The 23,810-nt window shown below is 38.8% G+C and overlaps 1 protein-coding gene across 26 annotated transcripts in view; it reads left to right on the top strand.

Moving 5' to 3' along the window:
• KCNMA1 (potassium calcium-activated channel subfamily M alpha 1) overlaps positions 1-23,810 on the top strand; it is a 505,618-nt gene that overhangs the window by 394,064 nt on the left and 87,744 nt on the right. For 16 of the 26 annotated variants that reach the window (XM_056351515.1, XM_056351517.1, XM_056351514.1 and 13 more), the window contains 2 exons: positions 2,485-2,561; positions 3,789-3,941. In XM_056351515.1, coding sequence (XP_056207490.1) covers positions 2,485-2,561; positions 3,789-3,941 — 230 coding nt within the window. Of the gene's footprint in view, positions 1-2,484; positions 2,562-3,788; positions 3,942-12,137; positions 12,312-23,810 lie in introns of all 26 variants that reach the window. The other 10 variants (XM_056351519.1, XM_056351522.1, XM_056351523.1 and 7 more) reach the window with 2 other exon arrangements.

Raw genomic sequence — 23,810 nt, forward strand, 5'->3', positions numbered from 1 at the left:
CCAATTATGGAAAGTGTTGATTTCACCCTTTTGAGCTATGAATCAGAGGCAGGAAAATATTCTAAAATTGAGGTCTTTCGGAGGGTAAAAAAAAGGATTTTTTAATGAAGTAAATTGGACATGTTACATACCCGAAATACAAATTAAATTATTCTGGTTTTGGTGTTACATGCTAACGGAGAAATTACAGCTGAATATATTTCACAATGAAATATAGCATGCAGTGTTCAGTTAATCTTCTTGCCAAAATTATCTTTGCATTTTTAGGACAGTAGTTTCACATTAGAAACAATTACACCTAGAAACAATTATGCCTCGGTAAATAGCTTCGTGTAAAATGTGGAGCGTTTAATTCTAATACAGACTATATGAATTCCATGTTTGTTATTCTTTATTCATTTACATGTTAGTACTATCATCAGAAATCCACATGCTTCAAATCCACTTAATTCAACGCAGTTGTATAGAGGGATAATTTTATTCCAGCAGTCACTTGAGGTGTTTGCTCTTGGCTTTGCACATAGGACTCAAGGTAGTCTGTAGGACTTTTGTATGGGAGTGGACTACATGATCCGTGGAAACGACCTATGTCCAGTTTGTGTCATGAAGTTTTCTGAGGGAATATTTGTGATAGCGGGTTCTTGTTCAATACGAGGCTTTACTGCTGGACTGGGCGGAACTTGTAAACACTGGAGGCAGTTTTCTTCTCCTTGCTGTCAAGTCATGCTTTGGAAATATTTTTTTCTCATTTCCTCAGAGGCAGTTTGTTTTCTTTTTGGTGGAAGGTGAATATTTTGAAGACCAGAAACTTTCTGCAGCAAAGTATACAAATGCTCAGAAAAGGCTTTTTCATGTTGCATTTTGCTGCTTGGAAAATATAAGACAACTGCTCAGCCTGAAGGAGCAATCTTCCTGGAGGTTTCTTAGGGAAATTGTCAGAAAATTGTATTCTCTGGTCCATATCTCATACAGTAGACATTCTACCTTGCTCCTGATGGGCCACCTAACTACCAGGGCCTTTATTCGGAGGTGTAAAATAACTTGGGTAAATTCATAACTATTTGAATTAGTTATCTACTTCATATTTCTGAACATTTCCTGTAATGTAGTTCCACCTGTGGTGGACCCTAATAAATCTAAAAAAGAAATTATCAGTGATCATCCCAGATGAGCTGCCAAAGGCTGCCTTTATTCAGAGGCTGCGTATTAATTTTCTTTATTTTTCTTTTTATATTTTGGACCGTAGAGTGTTCTATTCCAGTGACCCCCCCTGCTGTAGCAATCCAACCATCGGGTACTGGTGGCAAAATCCGTGGGTGGTCGCAAAGTGGCAGCTTTGGCTCTCGCTGCCGGTTTACGTTGAGAAGCATGCAGTGAGGGAGGGTGGGAAGATAGGCATGGAGCTGACACATCCTGAATATGGATAAGTACAGGGAAATTTCAGCAGGTTAAAAAGTATGTTTAATTTGTTGTGCCAGCAGGAATCCTGGTAAACTGTAACTGTCCAGCTAGAGGCCAGCTGCGTGATCCTCATAGAATGTGTCACGGCAGCCTTACATGACATGTGGACTTGACAACCATGATTAAACTGTCCTGTGGGCAGTCTCATGCATATTTATTAAACTGGAATTTTGTTTTATTCTTATATAAAGTCAAATGTTTACTCTTCCCCGCTTCCTTAGTTCTTGTGGTGAGCCGTTCAATACAAGAGTAGGACATAAGCAAAAATACTAAATGGAAACCTCAATGGTTCGCCTTGTTAATTACAGGGTTTTGTTTGAAATTTTGGGGTTTTTCTGTCAAAACGAAAATGGTTCTGCTTTATTCAGATGTGGAAGCTAAGAGAACAGTCTGAATCAAGACTGTTTGATTCTTCCATTGAGATTTTCCTTTAGGAACTTACTTTGAATGGATTTTCCCTTTCTGGTTTTGTTTAGGTTTAGGATTTTTTTTCTTTTTTTTTTCCTTCTTTTTTTTTTTTTTTTTGAATAGCATATCTGATATTAGTCACATTGATCTCATTGCAATCTCTCATTATATCCAAAACAAAATCCTACTGTGACCAGGTTGGAAAATTGACCCAGGTTGCTAGACAGTTTTTTTAAAAAAATATCTGGTGTATCTTATAAGAACAGAGAATGCATTATATATTTATATTTCTGTGACAAAATTCATTGGATGCTCTTTTTTCTAAGATGAAAGACAAATGGACTGATACATTGTGTCATGATTATCATCCCTTCTCCCAGTTACTTTTCAAATAAAAGTTATATTAAAAGAAACACTTATTTGGAGTCTTACGTTTGAAATTATTGGTCTTGCAGCAACTATTTCCTACTTTAAATGTCTAAACCTTTTCAAAGATTAAAGGAAATTAATGCTGGCATGTTTCATTAATTTGGCACTGCAGCAAGAGGAAATGTGGGACTAATTTAATTTATATGGATTAAGAAATGTGTCAGTTTTTCCATTCTGTCTCTCTAGGGCATTTTTTTACTGCAAGGCCTGTCATGATGACATCACAGATCCCAAAAGGATAAAAAAATGTGGCTGCAAACGGCGTAAGTAATATTTCTATCATTCCCTTCCTCTCCTTTTCATGAACTGTTCAGCCTTGGAGAATATCTGTACATGCATTTGCATGTTTTACACAGTGGTACAGAAAAGCTAAGAAATAAATGCACAGCACCATAATAAGTGACATTTGCATTTCTGAAGTCCATATGTTTTTATTACATTTCACACCGCTCACACCTGTTTTTTCATTAAATAGTCCATTAGAGTCAAAAGCTAACAAAACTTGAAGAATTAAATGAAGCTAGATCTAATCGAGGAGGTTTCTGAGTTAAGAATGAGCTAACAATGCAGTTCTGCTCTCATTCGTGCCATGCAGAAATCCGGCAATTTCAATAGCTTTCCATTTCTAAAGTGCAGAACTTTTGTCAGTCTTGGTGAACATGATTCTCTAAGAGAAGAAACAAGGGAATAATATTCTGTCATATAACTATTGAAATTAATTATTATTGAAATAAATGATCAGTTTTACCGGAGGGAGGAACTGTCTGAAAGAAATCAAATGTTAGTGCCTCTTACATATATCCTTGTAGAGCTGTAATGCTAATATTTGGTTTAGTTTAAGTTCTCAGGGATGCTGTTTAAATTGTTTGAAAAATTTTACATGAAGAAATAATTGACGTTTGGAATTGAGATCAGACTTTCTATCTGTATTTCTAGAAATGTATAGAAACTAGCATTTTATCTATATACACTGTGAAAGGACTTTTTGGAGGAATTATCACTACCATGTTTTAGTCAAAGATGTGTCTGACCCAAGCATATTTGTAATACTGATAACTAAAGGATTTAGGGATCCATTTCTCAATGGATATCTGAATATTTATGTGCATCCCATGGTATCATGCCATGAAAAAGATCATTCAGTTCAAAAGTACTGATTAGGTAAACTGAAAGATCTCAGAAGAGTTGGATTTTATCTATTTTACCATTACTTCTAAAAGGGGAAAACCTCTTATGTATAGATCCAGTCATAGTGTTATCACTGTCTTAGTCTTAGAGGATGCGAGAAAGCCTAAACTGGGCATTCTCTGCCTTTAAGGGGTGCCTGAAACTGAGGAATTGTTGAACATGATTTTAAAAGGGGAAAAAAAAAAATTCACTAGGGTTTTTAAAGAAACTCCTCTCCCCCCAAAAAGACAGGAGTGTGGGACAAAGTATGATTGAGAGAAAGCAGCTGAAACACTGACAGAAAATGGTATTTATCCTCCCAGTAGCCACAAGGAGAGCAAAGCTCATGGAAAGCATGCCTGATGTGGAAGGAATGTATGCGTTGCCTAACATATTGGAAAAAAATTGTTCAAGAACAGTTTATCCATTTGAGAATGTGACCTTTGAACTGCTGCCAAAGCCAATGAAGCTGCTGAGTAAGTTCTGGTAAAGCCAGTTACAGATGCCTCAGGGTGCCTGTAACTCTCAAACCCAATATTTTTTTCCAAATTAACCAACAGTTGAAAACAAATATGTTACCTGTTTAATTTTATCTGATTCTGTCAAAAAAAAAAAAAACAAAAAACTATTCTATTTCTTCTCTACTCCTCCTTCACATAGTGTATGCTTTTGACACATGCGCTGATTAAGAACAGGAAAAAAAATTCCCAAAGAGCTGCCATAGTAATGGGAGATCTAGACTTTTCCTTGAAATCTGTTAGAAGGTATGAATCCGGAATTCACAGTATAAGGGGCAAGAGCCATTTATTAGACATTAATGAGAATGAGCGTAACATCCTCAGTAGTAGGAAAGCACGGAGAAAATGGAGTGTCCAGTGACCCAGCCAGCACAAGGGATGTTATTGCCAGCAGTAGGGCTGTGGAGAGGTGAGAGTGACAACTTCTTTGTGTAGCACTAGGAAATGTTCCAAATGGCATGGTCACATGTATCAGTCCATTAAATGAAAGGGTGTGGGACAGATGAAGAAACAGAATGATGGAGTTAGTGAGGCAGAAGGAGGTGGCGGTGGCTGTCAGAGCTGCTGCGGTGAGCACTGAACGCTAAGGAAGGAGCCCTCTGAGTCAGGTGGGAAAGAACAAAAAAAAAAAAGAAAGAAAAAAAAAGGTCAGTGAGAGTAAAATCTTAAATTTCCCTTTCATTGTCTGCCATCTGCCCTCTTCCCTCTCCCTTCCTGCATACACACCCATATGGTCACAGGTATAGTGATAGCTGGGAGCAGATTCCACTTAGGAGCATGCTCCCAGCTATTAGGGATAATAGAATTGCTTTGCTTTTAAAGTTCTGTCAATCAGCAACAAAATTTAAATGAAAAATGTAAACAGTAATTAGTGATTTTTGATCAGATTTTGATGACAATCTTAAGATTCCTTTTATGGGACCTGAGGTTTTTTGGGGTTTTGTTGGTTGGTTTTTTTAAGGTAAGTCTTTAGTGCAGTCTATTATTCAAATAAAATATCTCAGTTTTTAGCTTTCAAATCACTAATCACTTTTGAAAAATCTTAACTGTGTTATACATCTGTAAACTATACAAATCATTGGTCTTAAAATTGCAGTCTAACCAAAACAAAGCATAAATCAAGAATACTCTTTCCCTATGGAATTAGGAAACTGTCAACTGATCTGTCAACAGCTAATATGTCAATTTGATTTTCAAAGGCACTGCAAATAGTCACACATGCGTATTTGTAGTCCTATATCATGAATATATATTCTAATTAGCCAGTAACATAGCAATTAGAGGCAACTGAATGCGGAAAATGTGTAAGATGAAAGGTTGTATGTAAAAATATTGACACATTCAGGTGAATTAAATGTGAAAGAATATCTTTACATGGAAAACTTAATTATGGTGGCATTAATTAATGCAGTTTCCTGTGACACTTGAAAACCACATTCTTTAATAATGCATCTGGGCTTGCACATCCATTTAGATACCGTATGAACATTATCTTGTGGTGTTGTCGGGGTCTAAACGTGAGTCTGACCTACATAGCCATTTGTCCAAACCTGTTAGGCCTAATATTAATAATTCAGGGCAGATCAGTATGTTTCCACAAGGCCAGGGATAATGAAAGTAACCTTGTTTCCTTTTGCAGTTTCTTTGCCATCCCGTTTTTCTTACCCATCCCACTCCCTGAATAACATATAAATGCTGATGTCACGTTGTCCAGAGAAATGCTTATGTGGAAATTTTATTCACAGATTGTTAATATTTTTTTTAATGTTTTCGATCTCTTTCCTATTCCATTAACTGTAGTTTTTGCAGCAAGGGGCCAAATACATGTATATGTTTATATAAAATGCAGCCATGTTGGGATGAATTCTCTAAACTGGATGACCGACGACTCCTGTTTCTTTCACTTTGTGCAACAGCTGTGGTCTAATTCTCTATATATTTTTTCCAGTGACAGTGCTTGCTGTGAACGGTGGGGGTTGAACCCCAGAGGGGACATATCGTGTGTACATTGATGTGTTTGAAGGAATTTCTTGTAATCTATGACAATTGACAAACTTTTGATTTATTTTTCCTCTTGCTGCCTTGGAACACGGCCCCTACTATATTTTAACTGCACACTGATAGTGATCTATTGTGAGTAAAAATGGGTTCCCTGTAGCCCAGAGTGCGGTCCAACCTGTCTTTCTCTAGAAGAGAGTATTTTTGTTCAGTATTTTGGTTCTTTTCTTTATTTATGTTGCATGTAGCAGTGACGTCATACGCACAAGTTTCTCATCGTTTACACCAATGGAGATTAGGGTGACGTTGAAGAAAATACAGCAGTTTCCCCCTCTTCCACCTTGTTGCCCCTTTTTTTTCCACGATCTTATTCTTTCATCCCTATTTGAAAATGAGATCTTGGTGATAGCATTTCCTTGAAGTGATTCTAGAGATACCTCACGAATTTTTAGGGATACTGGTTAGGCTGGGGTAATGACCACTATAGCCCTGTTTGCCTGGTGAAGTGCAATTCATTGTCAGACCCCTCTTCAATTTTTTTTTTTTGTGCTTTGTCTTTTTCATTAGATAGTTGACACAAAGAGCAACACGCTCTTTCACTGTCCTGGTCTAACTCCTTTCTCCTCATCAGCAAAATAAAAAAAAAAAAAAAAGGAGATGGGGGAAAGCCAGACAATGAATTAAAGGTGTGGCTGCCTTTTAAACCTACCGGTATCTCCAACAGGAAACAAGCTACAGTGATTATTTTCCCCCAGCTTGCTTATTTTGAAATAAATTACGTGAGTAGAGCCACAATGACTTTTCAGGACCTTAACTGTCAAGTTTTACGTTATTATTATATATAGAATATGAACTTTATAGACCACTTCATGTCAATCCAAGTCATCCCACTTTGAAAGCGGCGCAGACTCTATGAAGGCTCTCCTCAGCCACTTTCAGTGTGTACAGTCATGATAATTTAGATAAACACAGCATTTGGGACATGGAAAGAATTTTCTGCTTATGAATGCAAGCACTGCAAAGAAATGTACTGTTTGTAGGACAGTGTTGGGATTAGAGGAGCTCGTTCTTTCAAGTAGCAAGAGGGATCAAATATTTCCTAGCTGCAGCGAGGCGTTACTGAGCCCAACGGAGGCTGCTAGCCGTACCGTGTAACTGCAGCTATTTGAAGTAAGTGAGGCTGTGAAACTTCAGCATTTCACCAGATATTCTCAATTTATTGTGTGATAACACTTTAGGTCTTAAATAGGATTGAGATGTTCCCCTTTCCTCTCCCCGCCCCCCACCCCCCCCCAGCCATACATGCCATTGGATCTTGCAGAGGATCCGGGAAAAACACACACTCCTGGAGTTGCATTATAAAGAGCTTGCCAGCTTGGAATTGCAGTGGCCTTCCTTATGATTATCATTATTTACTATTTATCCTACTGTGTTGCCTGCAAACTAGGCTAAAGGATTGAGAACCTGTTGTGGTAGAAAGCATCCAGACAGAGAGCAGAAATTTCTCCCAAGATCTATTTTCAGCCACTGGAGTGACACAGCAGAAAGATGGGGCAGCACAGCACAGCAGATTGTGAGAGAGGTCAGCGTGATAAGAATCAATACTTAACAATAAACCAGAAAGAAACTAATTTCTATGGATAAAATGATGAATCCTATTGACCTGGAGGCAAAATACTGGAAGTAATTTGGATTTATTTGAAGCAAGGTATTTATTTTAAATATGTTTCTCTGCTTAGGCCTTTATGGACCAGAGAAATTAGTTTAAACAGGAATAATTAAACAAGTAAGAGAGTTCTTCATGCTTAGAGAGTATTAAAAAAAGAAAAGGTCACGTAGCTTTGACTTGTTTTTTTCCATTTCCCCAATAGCTTGGGTTTTTTCAGAAATGCAGTTAGCTTTGAAAGTACGCTGGCGGAGAGTCTTCTGTAAGGTAATGAAGGAAAGGTTACGATCAGATTTCAAAATTAAAATGAATTGGTCTATAAATGTGCCATTACTTCAAGACCCGTGAGTCATTCTTATAGCTACTAAAATAGAGCAGAATGTCCACGTAGGTCACCTGCTGTTTCTATAGTTTTGACAACAAACAGCATCATATGAATTATAGAAAGCAACTAACCAACATTCTTTGATTGCACAAGTCACAAGCTAGGGAAGCGAACGAGCTGACTTGGTGGTCTTGAAGTCATCCTGTAGAAATTAAATAATGGAGAGATAGCTTTGCCTGTTGTGCTAAGAGAAAATGAATCCTCACAAACAGTTTAAGATATGCTGCTGTATTTTTCAGGAAACTGAAACTGTGCTGGCAAAAATCCTTCCAATATTTCAGTATTTCAGTCCCATGATGCTAACCAGCATTGCCAGAAGGCAATCAGATCGCTCTGGTCGCCCTTCAATGCTGCTGTTATTTTACTCGTAGTGTGGATCATGAGAACTTGATGAATTGAAATGACGCTGTGTGCATTTCAGTTCTTTGGTGGGACCTGTTTTTACCTTCTGCTGGTCAAGAAACCTCCAGTTCTTCTTAACCAGCTGTTATCTCGTACAAACCCACTAGATGTCCTCGTAGATCTACTTTCTGTTACCCTAAGGTCACAAGGAAAATGTTAGTGATGGGTGGAGCACGATGATTGGGTAGACTGTATGGTTTAAAAAAAAATAAATAAAAATCAGCAAAGATGAAGGCATACATTATTCTGCTTGCTTTAAAACAAACAAACAAAAAACAAACAAACAAACAAAAAAACAAAACAAAAAAACCAAAACCCACAAGAGCTGTTCCTTGATATCTTAGGTAGGCAATAATCTGCAGTTTCCTTTGCTTATTTTTGCAGCTGGAAATACTTCCTATTACTGTTTGTGAACTCTAAGTAACACCTCAGATCCAGACAATCTAAAAATTTTGCCTGGCCTTTTTGAGTTTTTGCGATGAGAAGGCGAGGTACTGCTAGAAGCTTAGACATTCTTTCCTTATGAGAATGGAAGGCTATTTGTCTTCTGAGAAAAACTGCTACAAAAAAAAAACTTTTCAGAAGTATTTACTTGATCAATAAAAGACAGAAATTTTGCTTTCCTTTTGCTCTTGACACAAATCAGAAAATGGCTAGGTCATATATGCCTTGTTTTGTCAGTAAATTATTTAAGTAGCCTGATTTCTGTGTCCATGATAACATCCCCTGATAGTTTTACTAATTCATTTCACAAATGCTGTGGGATTGTCATCATACTGGGTAGAAGGATCTGATCTTCCTTTTTGTCCATTGGTTATTCAGTTGAAAATAGGGAAGTAATTTCCTTTATGGCCCAACTTACGTTTTTACTAGTTTAAAATAGCAGTTCTATTCAACATCCATAAGAATTCCATGAATAGAAATGAGTCAATTCTGATGCAGGTGGTACAGGTGTCAACTGAATTTAACACCCACCCAGAGGCTGTTCTTAAGGTCCCCCTGTCTCTTTGACGAGTCCCATTTTTTGTTAATGTTTCTGCAAGTTTTATAGGAAATGGTATGTGTGTGGCTGAACCGTTTAAAATCATTTCTGTCCTGTCTTTGATCTTGTCCACTAGTCATCTCTACTAATAATCCATGTTTTGTTTTATTTAAAAGAAAATAAGTATTGTATTTGGTATGAATGTAATAATGACTGTATAAAGGGAATGAAGAGTAACAGCATGTTTTCTTTCCTAAATGTATTGCTCTGGTATGCAGTTGCTTATATACTGGTTGAAACCCTTGTAGCAAGTCCTTTCTGCTACTTACATTTCCAGGTCCAAGCCTGTTTCCTGCATGTTAATGATGTAAAATATTAAAATGATGCATGATCTCTGGAACAACTGATAATAATAGTTAAAAACAGTCCCTGAAAGGGCATCACTTTTGAGAAGTGCCCTGGAGTCCTTCCCCTGTTGAGCAGAAGGGCTTAAATTTCCCCCTTCATTGGTTTAAGTCTGGTGAAAATGGTACAAAAAGTTTTCCTTCCCAAGCCTCTTTGCCCTTAAGGATGATTTCTTTTAATTTTCGTAAATGTGTCCTATCCTATTATTGACTGTTGACAAGATATGGCTACAAGTAAATGAAACCCAGGGACTGTTACTAACCAATGACTTAGCGGTTGAGAATTTCTGAGCAGTGTGTTTTGCTACAGCATTTGATTAGAAAAAGTCCTTCAAAACAGCTATAATTAAAACAAAATGGGCCTGCCTTTTGCCTCACCTACTGCTAGTGTGTCTCACAAATGCCCTTTATTTTGCTTTCCTTCCCTTAAAGTGAAAATAATAAAATAGGCATAATGGAAAGACTTCCACATTTTTGGTAACATATTTTGCTTTTCTTTTTCTGCCCAACTTTTCGATTTTAAAGAATGTGTTGGGAAGAGTTAGACAGAGGGAAACCATGGGAAAATGAATGCTGTTTTGAATTTTCTGTGTAGTTTGAATGTGTGTGCATCAAAAGCTGCAGTGGAAACCTCCTTACTAAAAGCCAAGCTCTGAGGAATGATGTACCATGCAATGAACAAGCCTGACGCTGCATGATGACTTTCTGAACAGCTGTAAGATAACTCTACTAGGATGCTAAAAGAACATGGCATTAGTCATGTGAGCAAAGTTTTAGAGGAATGGAGTCGCTGCTGAAGAGATCACTCATTCATCTCCCTCAATGCCTGTTTTCCACAATCATAATGTTACCCTTGCTTGACAAGTATACTGTATGGCAAGCCATCAAGGCCTTAGAACAGGACTTGACCCATTTGAGCGATTTCAATCCCTCTTCCCTGGTGACTGTGGCATTAAGAAACCGGGGAGGAAAAAAAAAAAAAAAAAGGAACAACAGAAAGAGAAATTATTGTAAATTAATGTCATTACTATAATGCAAAAAAGACATCCTAAACTGAGGGTACAGGCCAGAGAAACATTACCTTTTTTCTGCATTTGCTTTTAAGGTTTTGTTTTTGCCTGTCAGTGTTCTGTTTCATTTTTAGTATAATTGAGTCAGTTCAATCTAAACCATTACCAAAAGTGTTGGTTCAGCGCAACATGTGAAACAATCTCAGTGGCCTTTGCGTTTCTTCAGACTCGAACGTGCCTGTGATTCAGGTAACGTACAAAATGGCACGGTGGGGGTTACACGCCCGTTTGTGAAATAAGATGCTGTATATTTCCAGAAATACCTAACAAGGACATTGGAATGACTGAAGGCTAAAAAAGTTCCATTCTAACCCGTCCCTCCTTTTGGCATTAGCCCTTAATTCTACATTCAGTGGTTTGGTTCCCAACCTACCTGTGAGTCCCGAGCAGGAAACGTGCCAGTGGTTGGTTCAGCATGTTTCAGTGGACCGATGCTCTGTGTGCTTTTGGTGATGCCTTATTTGTGAACTGATTTTAATGTCAAGCATATTTACCATTATTAGTTGTGTCTCTTATATGGGCAAATTTTGGTATTCTGTCAAGAGTTAATTTGAATTCCTGAGGATATAATGTAAATGAAGTAAATTTTCCAGAAAATTTTATGAACATCTTGTAACTCTTTAGTAATGTGTAATTTATTGCATTAAAGGAGTTCCCTGGCACAGTTTAATACAGAGAAATTATTAGCATATGTTTAAGAATAAATATATTTACATATATGTATATGTATGTATGTGTATAATGTATATGTGTGTGTGAGTGTGTGCGTAAGAATATATGTGTATGTGTGTTTTTGTCTGTGTATACATACATACATATATATAGAAAGTCTTTGATTCTTACAGGAAGCAAGATAGGCTAAAAATATCTAACAGATAATCATTTTAACTCAGTAGTATTAATTGTGCCAAGGGAAAAATATATATTCTTAGGATTCTCTGTTTTTACTATGTTCTTTTTTGATCCAAACACTTGACTGTAAACAGTAATTCTTCCCCATGTCTGCGGTCACCCTATAAGACTGAACAGAAATAAAGAGCAATTTATCTTTTGCCCTACTTTTAATGTACAGCCAAAGTGTTATCAATAATCTCATTGCATTTTTTTTTTCCCTGGGTCAAGACTGTTAACATAAACTAAGGCCTGTGTTAAATCCCTTAAATTACCTTCCAGCTGCCTTGTTATATATATAACCTTGCCATTAACCTGCTGCTCTTCCTCTCCTCCCATCCAACACATGGTTATAGCCAAGATGTCCATCTACAAGAGAATGAAACTGGCATGTTGTTTTGATTGCGGACGCTCTGAGCGTGACTGCTCTTGCATGTCAGGCAGTGTACATAGTAACATGGACACCCTTGAGAGAGCCTTCCCACTTTCTTCTGTCTCTGTTAATGATTGCTCCACCAGTTTACGTGCCTGTAAGTTTTAACACCAACACATGCTGTTCCATGTCTGTGATGTCTGTGGTATCATCCCCGTCTTGTGTCGTACATTGTAGTTCTGTGAGTTTTACTGGGCTGATGCTTTTTTTTTTAAAAAAAAAAGTCAAACCCACATTTAATACAGCTCTGTATCTATATTTCTGTTTTAATTTATTTTTAAGATGAAAAATGTGATTCATTATTTTGCTTCGTGTGCTCTTTATGAGGCATGCTTTTGCAATAGCATGCAGGACCTTAGTAGTGCAGTTTGGTGACATCTTTTTTATTTAATTCATACAATATAAATTGTCATTAATTAAACAATAGGTGCTGCAGTGGAGGAACAGGCCTGTGTCTAAACCTATGACCGGTGCTAAGCAGACAGCTTTAATGGTGCTGGCACTAGAGCAGCATACAACGGGCAGGGAATAAATATACAGGGTACAACTTAGCTGCTGAACCGTGGCAGCTGCAATTCTATTCTATGCTGCTACCCATTGTCTTTAGTTTTGTTTGTAACCCTTCAGCCTCAGTAAGGCAGGGCCTTCCATCCAACAGTGAAACCGCAGAAATCTTAGTAAAAAAGGTTGTACGTTTTGTGGTGCCTTTTTAGAAGGGCTATCCTGATGCAAGCTTACTTCCTGATGCAGGCTTTTTGAAATTAACTGTGGAATCTGTCCCGTAGGACAGTACCATTCTGGAATATGCCCCAAAAGCTCCTTCGAAAGGTCAGAGTTGAGAGAGAGAAGGCAGAGAACGTAGAACAGTTCTGCGTAGCCTTTAATTCTTTGGGCGAAATGACAGGGATTTCAAAGCTTGCTTTATCAGTGTGATGTCAACAACTGAAGGTTGTTAAATACAAAAATGGTGATTTTAAATTTATTTTTTTTTTCATTTTCTTATCCTCTTCAGATGTTCATAACAGGCAAAACTATGTCTTGGGACAGGAGCTATTTTCCTTTCCCCACCCAAGTAGCAAAGAAAAGCTACAAAATTATTCAGAAACATCTATAAAGGAGTATTAGGACTTTTGATCAGGAAGCATGTCGGCTTTGTTACAAGTCATCACAGATAAAAATGCTTTCCATGGCTAAGAGTGTAACATAGTTAGTAGATTGTGTCTGGTTTCCTTTTGATACCATATGTATATTGCAGTATCTAGTCCAAGTGGTGAATGATTTTAACTGGTTTGACACTTGAACTATTTTTCTGGACACAAGTGTGGAGTGTATAACAGTACTGTGATTTTTGTTAGCTTTTTTTGTTTAAAGACTGTCAGATAAAGATTTTAATAGGATTTTAGAGATTTTACTAGAAATCTTCTCTCTGTACATGTGTATAAGCACTCTGAATGTTCTTCTTGTCTACTTGGCTGCGACTTGTGCGTCAGCTCAGGGGAGATGGTTCCCAGTTTTAAGTCCTATCCTAAGTTCCAGGAGTTTTTATCCTTTAAAGAGGCCTTTATCAGGTTAAAACACAGCAAAACATACATAGTTAAAAAAAGCCAACAAGAAACCTTCCTGGATTGAGAATTACTGCGGGCGGTGTTACTTATGCAGCCTAACAGCCTCAGTGACACGGTGCCCGGTATAGTTTGCCTTAATACAGACTAGTACAGAGAATATGTGGTTGGGTCCCGGCACTGGTGTTAACAGCAACCAGGTCAGGCTAAATGAATACATCCCCTACAAATGGGTAAAATTTCTGCCATTAGCACTGTTTGGTAAGGAAAGAAAAACCGTAATTTATAGGTTACCGTAGCTTTCAAGTTCACTTAAGACTGTACAGAGGCAGATAACGTAAACATTTTTGATTGTGTTGCCTGCTGAGCCAAACCCCTCTGCAATAATGGTATTATTTCCACCAAAAAAACCAATACTTTGGGGAAACACGGTAGATCTACGCTATATTTTGAAGGCTAAGTGATATTGACAGCTTTGAGGATTTTTAGCATCCTATCTTTCAGGGGCCCTTTCCCCCCTTCATCACTCCATCAATTCGAAAGAGATCTCACTCTTCCCCTTGTGAGACTAGTCACCTTTGACTGTTAATAATAAGTACGAAAATCAATACCAATTCACACTCTTCGCAAAGCAGCATAAGCCTTTCTTTTCCAATTAATATATATACACACAGATGCAACGTTTCACTGGCAGGGCTTCAACAGAAATCAGTGTGTTTTCTTTGCAGTGTGCAGGGGTCGTATGATGCCCATCTTGACAGAGCTAGTTAACTCAAAGGATGGCGGTGAGAGTCAGCTTTTCATTAAATATGAGCAGATGTGAAATGTAGAGTGTTTGACAATTAGAAATGGCAGCAGCAGGGCCCCAGAATCAAAGTAAGGTCAGATTGGTGGATCAGATTACCACTCTTACATTCTTTAGTTGTTCTGAAAATCATTTTGAATTAGTGTCAGTGGAGCCATGATGGGTTTTGCCCTTTGTCTTTTATGCTAGGACTGTATTGTTTCCCCAGACACTCATTAAAGGTCATTATATTATTACAGGGCTTGCTTTGGTCATGGTGCCCCAGTTGGGTTGGGTTGCTTCTACAATTGCTTAATGCATTTCTTTCTTTCATTTCCCACCCCCACCCCCCCCTTTTTTTTTTAATATACTTTTGGTTATAAAAGGAGGCTTGTTTTTTTTTCTTCCCCAAAGTAAATAAAATCACAGACCATTGTATGAAACTTGAAACAGTGAGTAGCTTTTATAATAATTAATGCTGTTTGTACAAATCTGATGTCAAGTAGAAGACACCAATTTACATATTCAATGATGTACACAGGATTTAGGGTACTAATTGTTTAATACATAGAGAAAGTAACACTTGCAGTGTATTTTCCACTGTGAATGATTTTCTCTGTTATTATATTGTTGCTTTTACTTCCAGCAAATGAAAATCATATTTTGATTAAATGTAATCACATTAAAATAGCTTTTGAGTTTATAGGCAGTTGTCTGGGGAAAAAAAAATGGATATGATTTTTCTAAATGTAAGAAAATAGGATTTGTGTGTGTATATGCTTTTTCAGGTTTAGCTGCTTTTGGTGGGTTGCTACATGACCAGCACTCAAACAGTCCAAGTATTTTTTGCACTGGAGACTCAAGGAAATTAGAGTGAAGAGAGGCACTTAGCCACTGAAAAACCTGGGGTGGTTTATACAGTGAAATTATGTTACTAAGTGTGATGTTTCTGCTTAAGTCTGTGCCAAATCTTGGGGAGTGCCATTCAAATGATTAATTGATACAGACAGAATCTTGACCTAAACCATTTAATTTCTGTGTCTATCACCATATGGCTGTGCTTCTCAGGAACATCACAAGTTCACGTTCCAAAAGCAAACCTCTAAATTTGTTGCTGTGCCCACTGCCATGGGAATCTAAATTTCCAAAGACATTCTTGATACTAGGCCCACACAGATCTAATTGAGCTTGTGAGAAAGCATGCCTTGGCACACTCTGGTGGTTCTGAGAAGCTTTGTGTGGAGCCTTTATGGCTTTGGTGGATATCAGGGCTCTCTGGAGACAAAAGACAAGACTAATTATCACTGTATTTTGAATTTAGGGTTCAGTCTGAACTCCTAGCCATCTTTTGTGAAAGGAAAGACCATGTAAGACAAGTTGGAGGAAGCTTAACTTCTGAAAGCAGCCAAAGCATGTACCTACCTACCTACCTGTGTCCCAGGCCCAGTTTAGAACCAGATATTCCATCTGGTGTTCTAGTGCCATCACGTGATTTATGGTGAACAGACAGGTTAGATGCTGAGTCTTTTTCGAAGGACTTGAAATCACATTTTGCAAGATCAGATGGACATTTTGGGCGGCTTGGAGAAGGAGAGCTGCTGAACCAAGGTTGGCACACTGTGCTGCAGCTACGTCTGGCAATGTGGTTTAACAAGTTAGGTTGAGGAAAACTCTAGCCTCTTCATTGACCTGTGCTATTTAGGGCAATGTAGGCTCTTCCTGTGTGTCTTTACAACTTCAAAACCTAAATTCTATAGTGGGAATGGGAAAGACGTGTCACTGACTTAGCTAGAGAGAATGTATAACGCTTACATTGGTCAGTGTATCTAGAACTCATCGGTCGTGTAACTGCACTCGGGCTTTTCTGAATGAGTTGAATATTAAGTCCTGGGTTCCCAAATTGCTGGCTGGATAGACAGCGTAGTCTTCATCTCTCCTAGAATGCAAGAGCTATACCCTCTGCTTTCTATGGAACAAAACTAACCTACTACTGCTCTAGTCTTGCTGGAGTAGCCAAGACAACAAGGAATACTTGATTTTATGGGTGATCTAAGGTGCAGGAAGGGCCTGTGTGTGCCCCACCAAAGACAACTTTCAGTGCCAGAATTTCCTTCTCCCCCTTTAGCAGCAGTGGTTTCCCTTTGACAGGATGTGTGTACCACCTTGTGGTGGCTACTGACTCCGAGATTCTCAAACCAGCTATAAATATGATCCCATTTACATTGTATTGATGATACTCGAACAGGAAAAGGTAGGGTGCTACCACTGCTCTCTTCCGCTACGCACTTTTTCTGAGCTGTGCGAATCCTGTTGTGGCCACAGGAGGGATGGAGAGTCATTTGTTCTGAAACCATTGCTTTTACATATGCTGCATAAACACTTTTCTCTTTAATATAACCCGCTGATCCCTCTGTGGTCACACTGTCTCATCTTTTTGCTGCTCAGAAAGGCAATAGCACACCTTTAATGTTTTGAGGAAGAAGAAACAGAGGGAGTAAATAAGCGATCGGGTCTGCTCGGAAAGGAAAGACAGATGTTGCCCCTCAGGGGTGGCATCATAAGGTCAGAAGCAAGTGATTATAATCAGATTGTTACATTTTTTACAGCTCACTTCTATGGAATGACCCCACCTCTGTGTACTGGACAATGATATAGCATTATGTTGTATAGCCTGTTTATTTTTTTTTATGAATGAGATTAATGGAAACGGGACATTAGAATGAGACACAGTGCCAAATAAATTCCTGTTAATTCAAAACCACAGAGAATATAAACAATAAGCCTGTGAAACATGCTGTGGCTGATATAATGATTTATGTAAAACTAGTTCCAAATATTGTTCTTGCTTTTGGGGTGACAGATTTTTACTTTGCTTACATCAGTTCTCACGTATTCAGCCTTGTGGTCCTGAGAACTGACATGGCTGTGACGTTTCTTCTAAATACCCCTACAAGGCTGCGTACGTTCCCTTTCAAAATACTGACAGTAATGTAAAAATGGAAACCTGTGTATATTTTAGTGTTCCATTTTGCAGATAAAATACTGTTTTAGATAACTCAGTGAAGATGCAAGTCTACTTACAGCTGGGAGTGGCAGAGGAAAAGGCATGTACCTCAGTGTAGTCTGTGTGGCTGCTGGGTAATGGCGAAGAGCGGCTCACCTTCCTCGGCCACCTTCTCAGAATGAATTGCTTTCAAGTGAGCTGCTGTTACCAAAACTGGCCAGTGGGGTTTTGAAGCATATAAAACAAGGCAATGGAACAACTGAAAAAAAGAAAATACTAATGCGGGAGATACGTGCGCTTTTCTGTAGAGGTTCTCATGGCGGTGGCCACTGCCATGAAGTCAATGCTTGTACGTGCTGGAGATTTGCCCATGTTTGCAGCCAGCTCCACAGCCTGTGGTACGGGCAGAGCAGAAGCCAGCCACCATGAGATCTGTTTTGCTGGGAATGAAGTTAGCCTTCCACTTCCAAGCTTAGTTTATATTTGCAATCCTGCCTAACCTACTTTCTTTCAGTCATCTCCTTGTGGCAATTGTACAGAGGTGCACACAGGTGTTTCCGCTAAAGGTAGGATAAATGGACTCAATGTATGCAATCACAGTCTTAACTAGCAGCCAAGAACTGCTCGCTGGAGCGGTGGTTCCACTGGAGCAGCCCTTTGATTTGTCTGCCTTTCTCGTGCTCTTGGTGTGCAGGCCTTCGGGTGATCCTCTCCTTGGTGCAACCATATGGCTTTCTGCATTGCTGGCGTAGAGATAGAAGCAGTGTATATGCCCTCTTGAGACTCCAAGTATCTAGTCCATCATTTTTTTCATGTATATGAAGGCACTGGTACTTTTGTATTTCCTTTTCAGACGCTAAATAGATGACATTAATTGTGGCGAGGTCGGGGGTGTGTGGGGGTGGGGAAGGTAGTACACAGGAAACAATAGATATTTTTACGATAGGTGACTGCAACTATGTAGTTTGACTCTAACACTCAAAACATCAATCCCTTTTATTGTTCCATATTTTGATGGAACTTGAGTGCTGCTAAAGCCTTTAACTCTCTTCTGGATATAACATGAGCATACAGATGAATACTGAGATGTAGAAATGCAAGAGCAGAAAAGGGCTGAAACAACCCCCGCGAACCAAAGCTGTTCCTTTTCAGATGGCAGAATGGTAAGAGCAGGACAATCCGACTCGTTACTGATGACCAGCAGATATAAATAATGAAGCCCACACCTTTTCAGTTGAGTTTTGTGATGCAGCATGTTAAGACTAGGTTGATGAGGGGGAGCTCTGCCCAATTTATGCTGTCTGTAACAAGGAGATGAGCTCTCGCATCACAGTGGGATGGAGGCACTGCTAAGTTTAGCAGCAAATTGTTCGAAGAATTGGGGAGGCAGGGGAAGGAGAGATCAAGAAGTCTGCATTTAATTCCTTTAGGCCTTTATGTTGAGCAGTGATTCTTACCAGGGTCATAGGGAAGAGACTAGTGAGTGGCTTGCTTTGATGGGGACAAGCTAGAAAAGATGCTGTCTGCCTCCTGTGGAGTGAATTTAGCAGAGGGTCTTATGCAGGGTGACATGGAAATTATGTTTGCATTTTTAGTTCCTGAGTGTGGCTGGTTGTCATGAAACTCACCATGACAGTTTCTTACCACCAGGCAGCAGATTCTTCCTGTTACCTCCTTGGTGTGGGACAGATGCTAGCCGGTTAGGTCTCCTTCTCTGCTGTTTCCGAGCTATTTCAAGCGACAGATGCCAGAGCTGGCTCCGTTTCAGCTTGAGCATTTCTGTCATAGCCCTGCCTTGAGCCCAAATTCTGACCTTTACTATATGAAATAAAGTATTTATGAACAAGCAGTGGCTTGATCCAGAGCAGGCTTAGAGCAAATGTCAAGTGTCAAGTCAGTCTCCTGCCTCCTTATACCACCTGCGTTAGGAACCTGGATTAGACCCTAGACTACAGCACCGACTGCTTTAGGCTTTATGGGTCTGGAGAGACATAACTTATTAACAAAGAGTTATTAAATTTTTATCAGTTTTATAACACAATGTAAATGCCTTCTATGAATCTACATTGTATTCATTATCATTTAAAACGTTAATTAAGTCAAAGTTGCATTTAATTCAGTTCTAAATGTGCCTTTGGGAGGAAGCTTTTAAAAACAGCTGCAAGATTGAGAGCTCATCGAGGCTGGGAAGTTGTTAGTGCCACTTTTCAGGATAGGTCCTCCAAGTTGATTGTCATTTTGAGTCTTAGCTAATTTGTGTTGATGTTATTGGGCAAGGTCTCAATTTAATATTGAACCAATAACAGCAGAAAGCTATCAGATCATGCTAATCACAGACACACTTTGATGCATAATTTGTGTTTTCAAATTGCTTCCAAACAAAAATGAGTAGTTGTTTCTTAAAGCCTGTGCTTGCCATACTCTTGTATTATAATGTGGGTTTTTTTCCATTTCATATCATTATGGGTTGGCTCCTTTTACAATTCAGGGAACAATGTGTTCACTAACTTGGAGTATTCTCCTTCAGATTCATAGAAAATTAAGTCCTCTGACCTAGGTCTTCTGCATATCATGTAATCTGAAGTTCTTGTAACGTATAGAAGGAGGTGCTTATTGAAATGTGCAACAGACCACAATATAGTATCAACATATAATGTGGAATCCAATTTATTGTAAAAAAACAAACCTAGAAGAAAACCCCTCCAAACCAGGTTAAAATGTGCCTAGCTTGCATTATGTAAGGGAGCGTTACTGCTTTTGATGCATTTTGATGTAAAAACAGGAGAAAGAAGATAAGAATCAAGCACAGTGTTTTCACCATCTGATGATTCCATTGAGACCCCTAGCATATTGAATATATACATACCTTTACTCGGGTAAGTAGCCACATTAGCGATAGCGTGACCGCTAACGTACGTACTACTGATTCATATTTCTAGGACTGGAGCCATAGGCAACCAACCTGGTGCTTACCTAAGGACTCTCCTAGCTTAGGTAAGCATTAGGTTGCTTGCACCTGGCTCCAGTTCGAGAAGTATGCTAGGGCAGTCCATGGCGTTAGAACCAGAGATCTTCAGATTTTATCGAGTTCAGCGTAGGTCCAGCCCTCAGCCTGGAAGCCAGAAGCAGTTTGCGAGACAGTATTTACTGGGTCATCATATTTTCTACTGAGTACCTAGAACATTTCCAGGTATTTGTGTATGCCAGGATACATAACCTCGTAATTTTTTTATGTGCGACACAAAAAAGAGGAGACTGTTGTCACGTAAATCTATATGTGGTTCTTGAAGTGCCACAAAGCAAGCACCCACCCTGTATCGTTGCTTTGGTTGAGGTTACAGTAGACAGGAGGGAGTTGAACAGAGGATGATTTTTTTTTTTTTTTAAAGAAGTCATAGATATATTTATTTTAGTATGTAAGTTCTTTAATATGTTGATAATATACTTGAAAATAGTCAAGCTGTACTTTTTCTGTTTGAGACCATTCACCAACTTCTGTTAGGATTCCTTTTCATAATACGGTCTCATATAGCTTCCCCTGTGATATTGTACATATTGCTGAACGCTGTAATGCTGTGATTCACTTATTGTCAGTGACTTCAGGAAACATACTGTGTGCTACCTCACACGCGCATGCTTCACTGATACCGATCAGATCCTGTTATCACAGTACAATTATTCTGAAAGGAAGGGTGGAAAAAACATTATTACTGTGTAAGATGTGGCCATTGTCAGCTGCTTAAAAATTCATGTGGGCATTTTAGTTTGACTGGAAATTCTGCCTAGGTAAATGTGAAACAAAAATGGCACAAGGCAAAGATCTCAATCTTGACCGTGCCACTGACTTACTACACAACTGTGGTTCTTTTCCCCCCAGACACTGAGAATATTGTGTTCTCAAAATATTATATTATATTTTGCGCTCAGTGCTTTGAGATCCTTGTGTTCTGAAGTACTGAATATAAGCCTGGGTGTTCTTTTGACATAGCAATTCCCTTGCAGAGGCCAATTTTCATGTCTTCTAATCTTTGCTGAAGGAGGTCATAGATACATGGCGAGGAGGAGAGGGAAGTGAAATGGGGTATGTGACAGAAAGGAGTGGGAAATTACCAGAACTGCCTTGCTGCTATCTAATTTAGGGAGGTTTTTAAAGGGGAGACTACCTAAGAGGGCATGAATAGTTTCTGTTTATTGGTATCAGCAGAGAAGAATCTCTTTTTAGATTTCTGAGGAAAAAATATTTTAAAAACCATCTGCAGGTTTTAGCGGCTTCCGAACATTAATTGGAATGCCGACCTTGTTTATTGTGAAGAACTGCTGAAGGAAATCCAAAAAATCATTATAGCATCTTTGATCTTTGTCATGCAATTTCCTTTGTTTGTTCTTGCATAAAAGATTTTGCTTGCACTAAGCATGTTGCTTTCTCCATTCCCATGTTCCTGACATTATCATCACTCTCTGACTTAGCGGTGGCACGTGGTGCCTGACACGGCATGTCTGACAATGTAGAGAGGGATTTTACATCACCGTAGCTGTGCTGTGGAGGAAGATGGGCAACAAGGAATGGAGGTTCTGTTCTTGATCAAACTTGCCAGAAGGTACCGGCTGGCATGCCAGCTAGCAACGTGGATGGTTTATTCTACAACTGGCTTCTCTTCTCTAGCACTTAGGTTGTTGCTTGGACTTTTAGCAATAATAAAAGTTGTGGCGTGGGCAACAACTTAAAAGTCAAACGTTTGCCTAGCTGTAAAGTTTCATCAGGTAATCGAACTAGGATTCCTCTAGCAACAAATAAAATCAATTACAAGTTTTGAGCCTAATGCAGAGGTGATGCTTATTCCTCTTCCATGAGTAACGTGCCTTAAAATCCTTAGCTGCTAACTGATAGTATGTTTCATTAACAGGCACTATTCCGACGATTTTTTTAATTTGTGCTTTTTATCTCTTGTTAGAATTATTCCTGATCTACCAAAATATGCAAGGACTGTCAGGTTCTCAGTGATCGCTCAATCACAAGATGGGTGGCAGCAAAGAAGTGATACGGTATTTATTTAGAATTGTGGGGTGGGAAAATGAATATAATTCGCATGACGAGGCAGCAGAAGGGTGAAAAGAAGTGAGATGCACCGCTGAATAGAACAGGATGTACTTTTCTGGCTCCCACTACACAGTCTCCTTTACAACATATGGGAAACATTTCCCAAATTTTCAAATGACATGCTAATATTTCTCACTAATAATGGAGTTGGACTCATAGCCATTCTCGCATCTTGTCTTGTTTTTGACATGAAATGCTGCTTTTTTACTTGGTTCTGAACAAAGCCAATAAGCTTTCCAATTCAGGGCAAGCAACAAAATAGCAAAATAAATTTTAATAACTCTTGGATGTGAAGAACTGCTTTTGATGTTCCACATGAAAATATTTATGCTATTGTGTGAGGTTGCACATTTTCAGAGTGCTATCTGAATTAGATTTTAATTGTTGACAAATGATATTTTGTGTAAATTGAGACATGAAAATGTAATTTTTGTTTCATTTTACATACAAAAACTGCTGAAAGTTAAATTGGTTTTCATTTGATAAAGATCTATGCTTTTCCATAGTTCTTAAAAGCTGGATTTTTTTGCACCAAGAGCTTGTGTTCCGTAGAAGAATTGGTCAAGGGAAAACGACTGTATGTATATATATAAGCACGTAGTAGAAAACATTTCATGGTGTATATTTTGATTGTGTCCAGTCAAGAGGCTCACCGCCCTGGATAACAACATATACCTTATTGATTTCTTCATTCAGACAAAGGAGAAAATATGAGAGAACAGTGGAGCTGGGACAAATGTCAGTCTCAGCACAGGTTCTGTGGTGACCATTGTAATGCAAGGATCTGCAGAGACTGGAACCAGTAACGCAATCGTAGCTCTTTGACAGGATCCTTCCACACAAGGAGTCCAACTTACAGGCATCTTACCCTTTGGATAGTTACATGACTCAGCAAAAGCCTTTGGTTATGTTTGGAAGAGAAGTAAATTAAATGAGCACACGGTTGCAGTGACAGGGAAGACTCAAGCCAAGGGTCTGTGCTCTCATAGTCTAGACTCATCTGATATTACATCAGTCTGAAATCCTGCAAGAGCAGGAACAGGCATTCTTTGAACTCATTGGCACCAGATCCTTCTCTGTGTTGATTTACATAGTATGAATTCTGTGCCATACCTGTGCACTTTAATATGCCGTTTTTGTATAATTCT

This window comes from Falco biarmicus, chromosome 9 (assembly GCF_023638135.1).
Source record: "Falco biarmicus isolate bFalBia1 chromosome 9, bFalBia1.pri, whole genome shotgun sequence".
In the NCBI taxonomy this organism is placed as follows: Eukaryota; Metazoa; Chordata; class Aves; order Falconiformes; family Falconidae; genus Falco; species Falco biarmicus.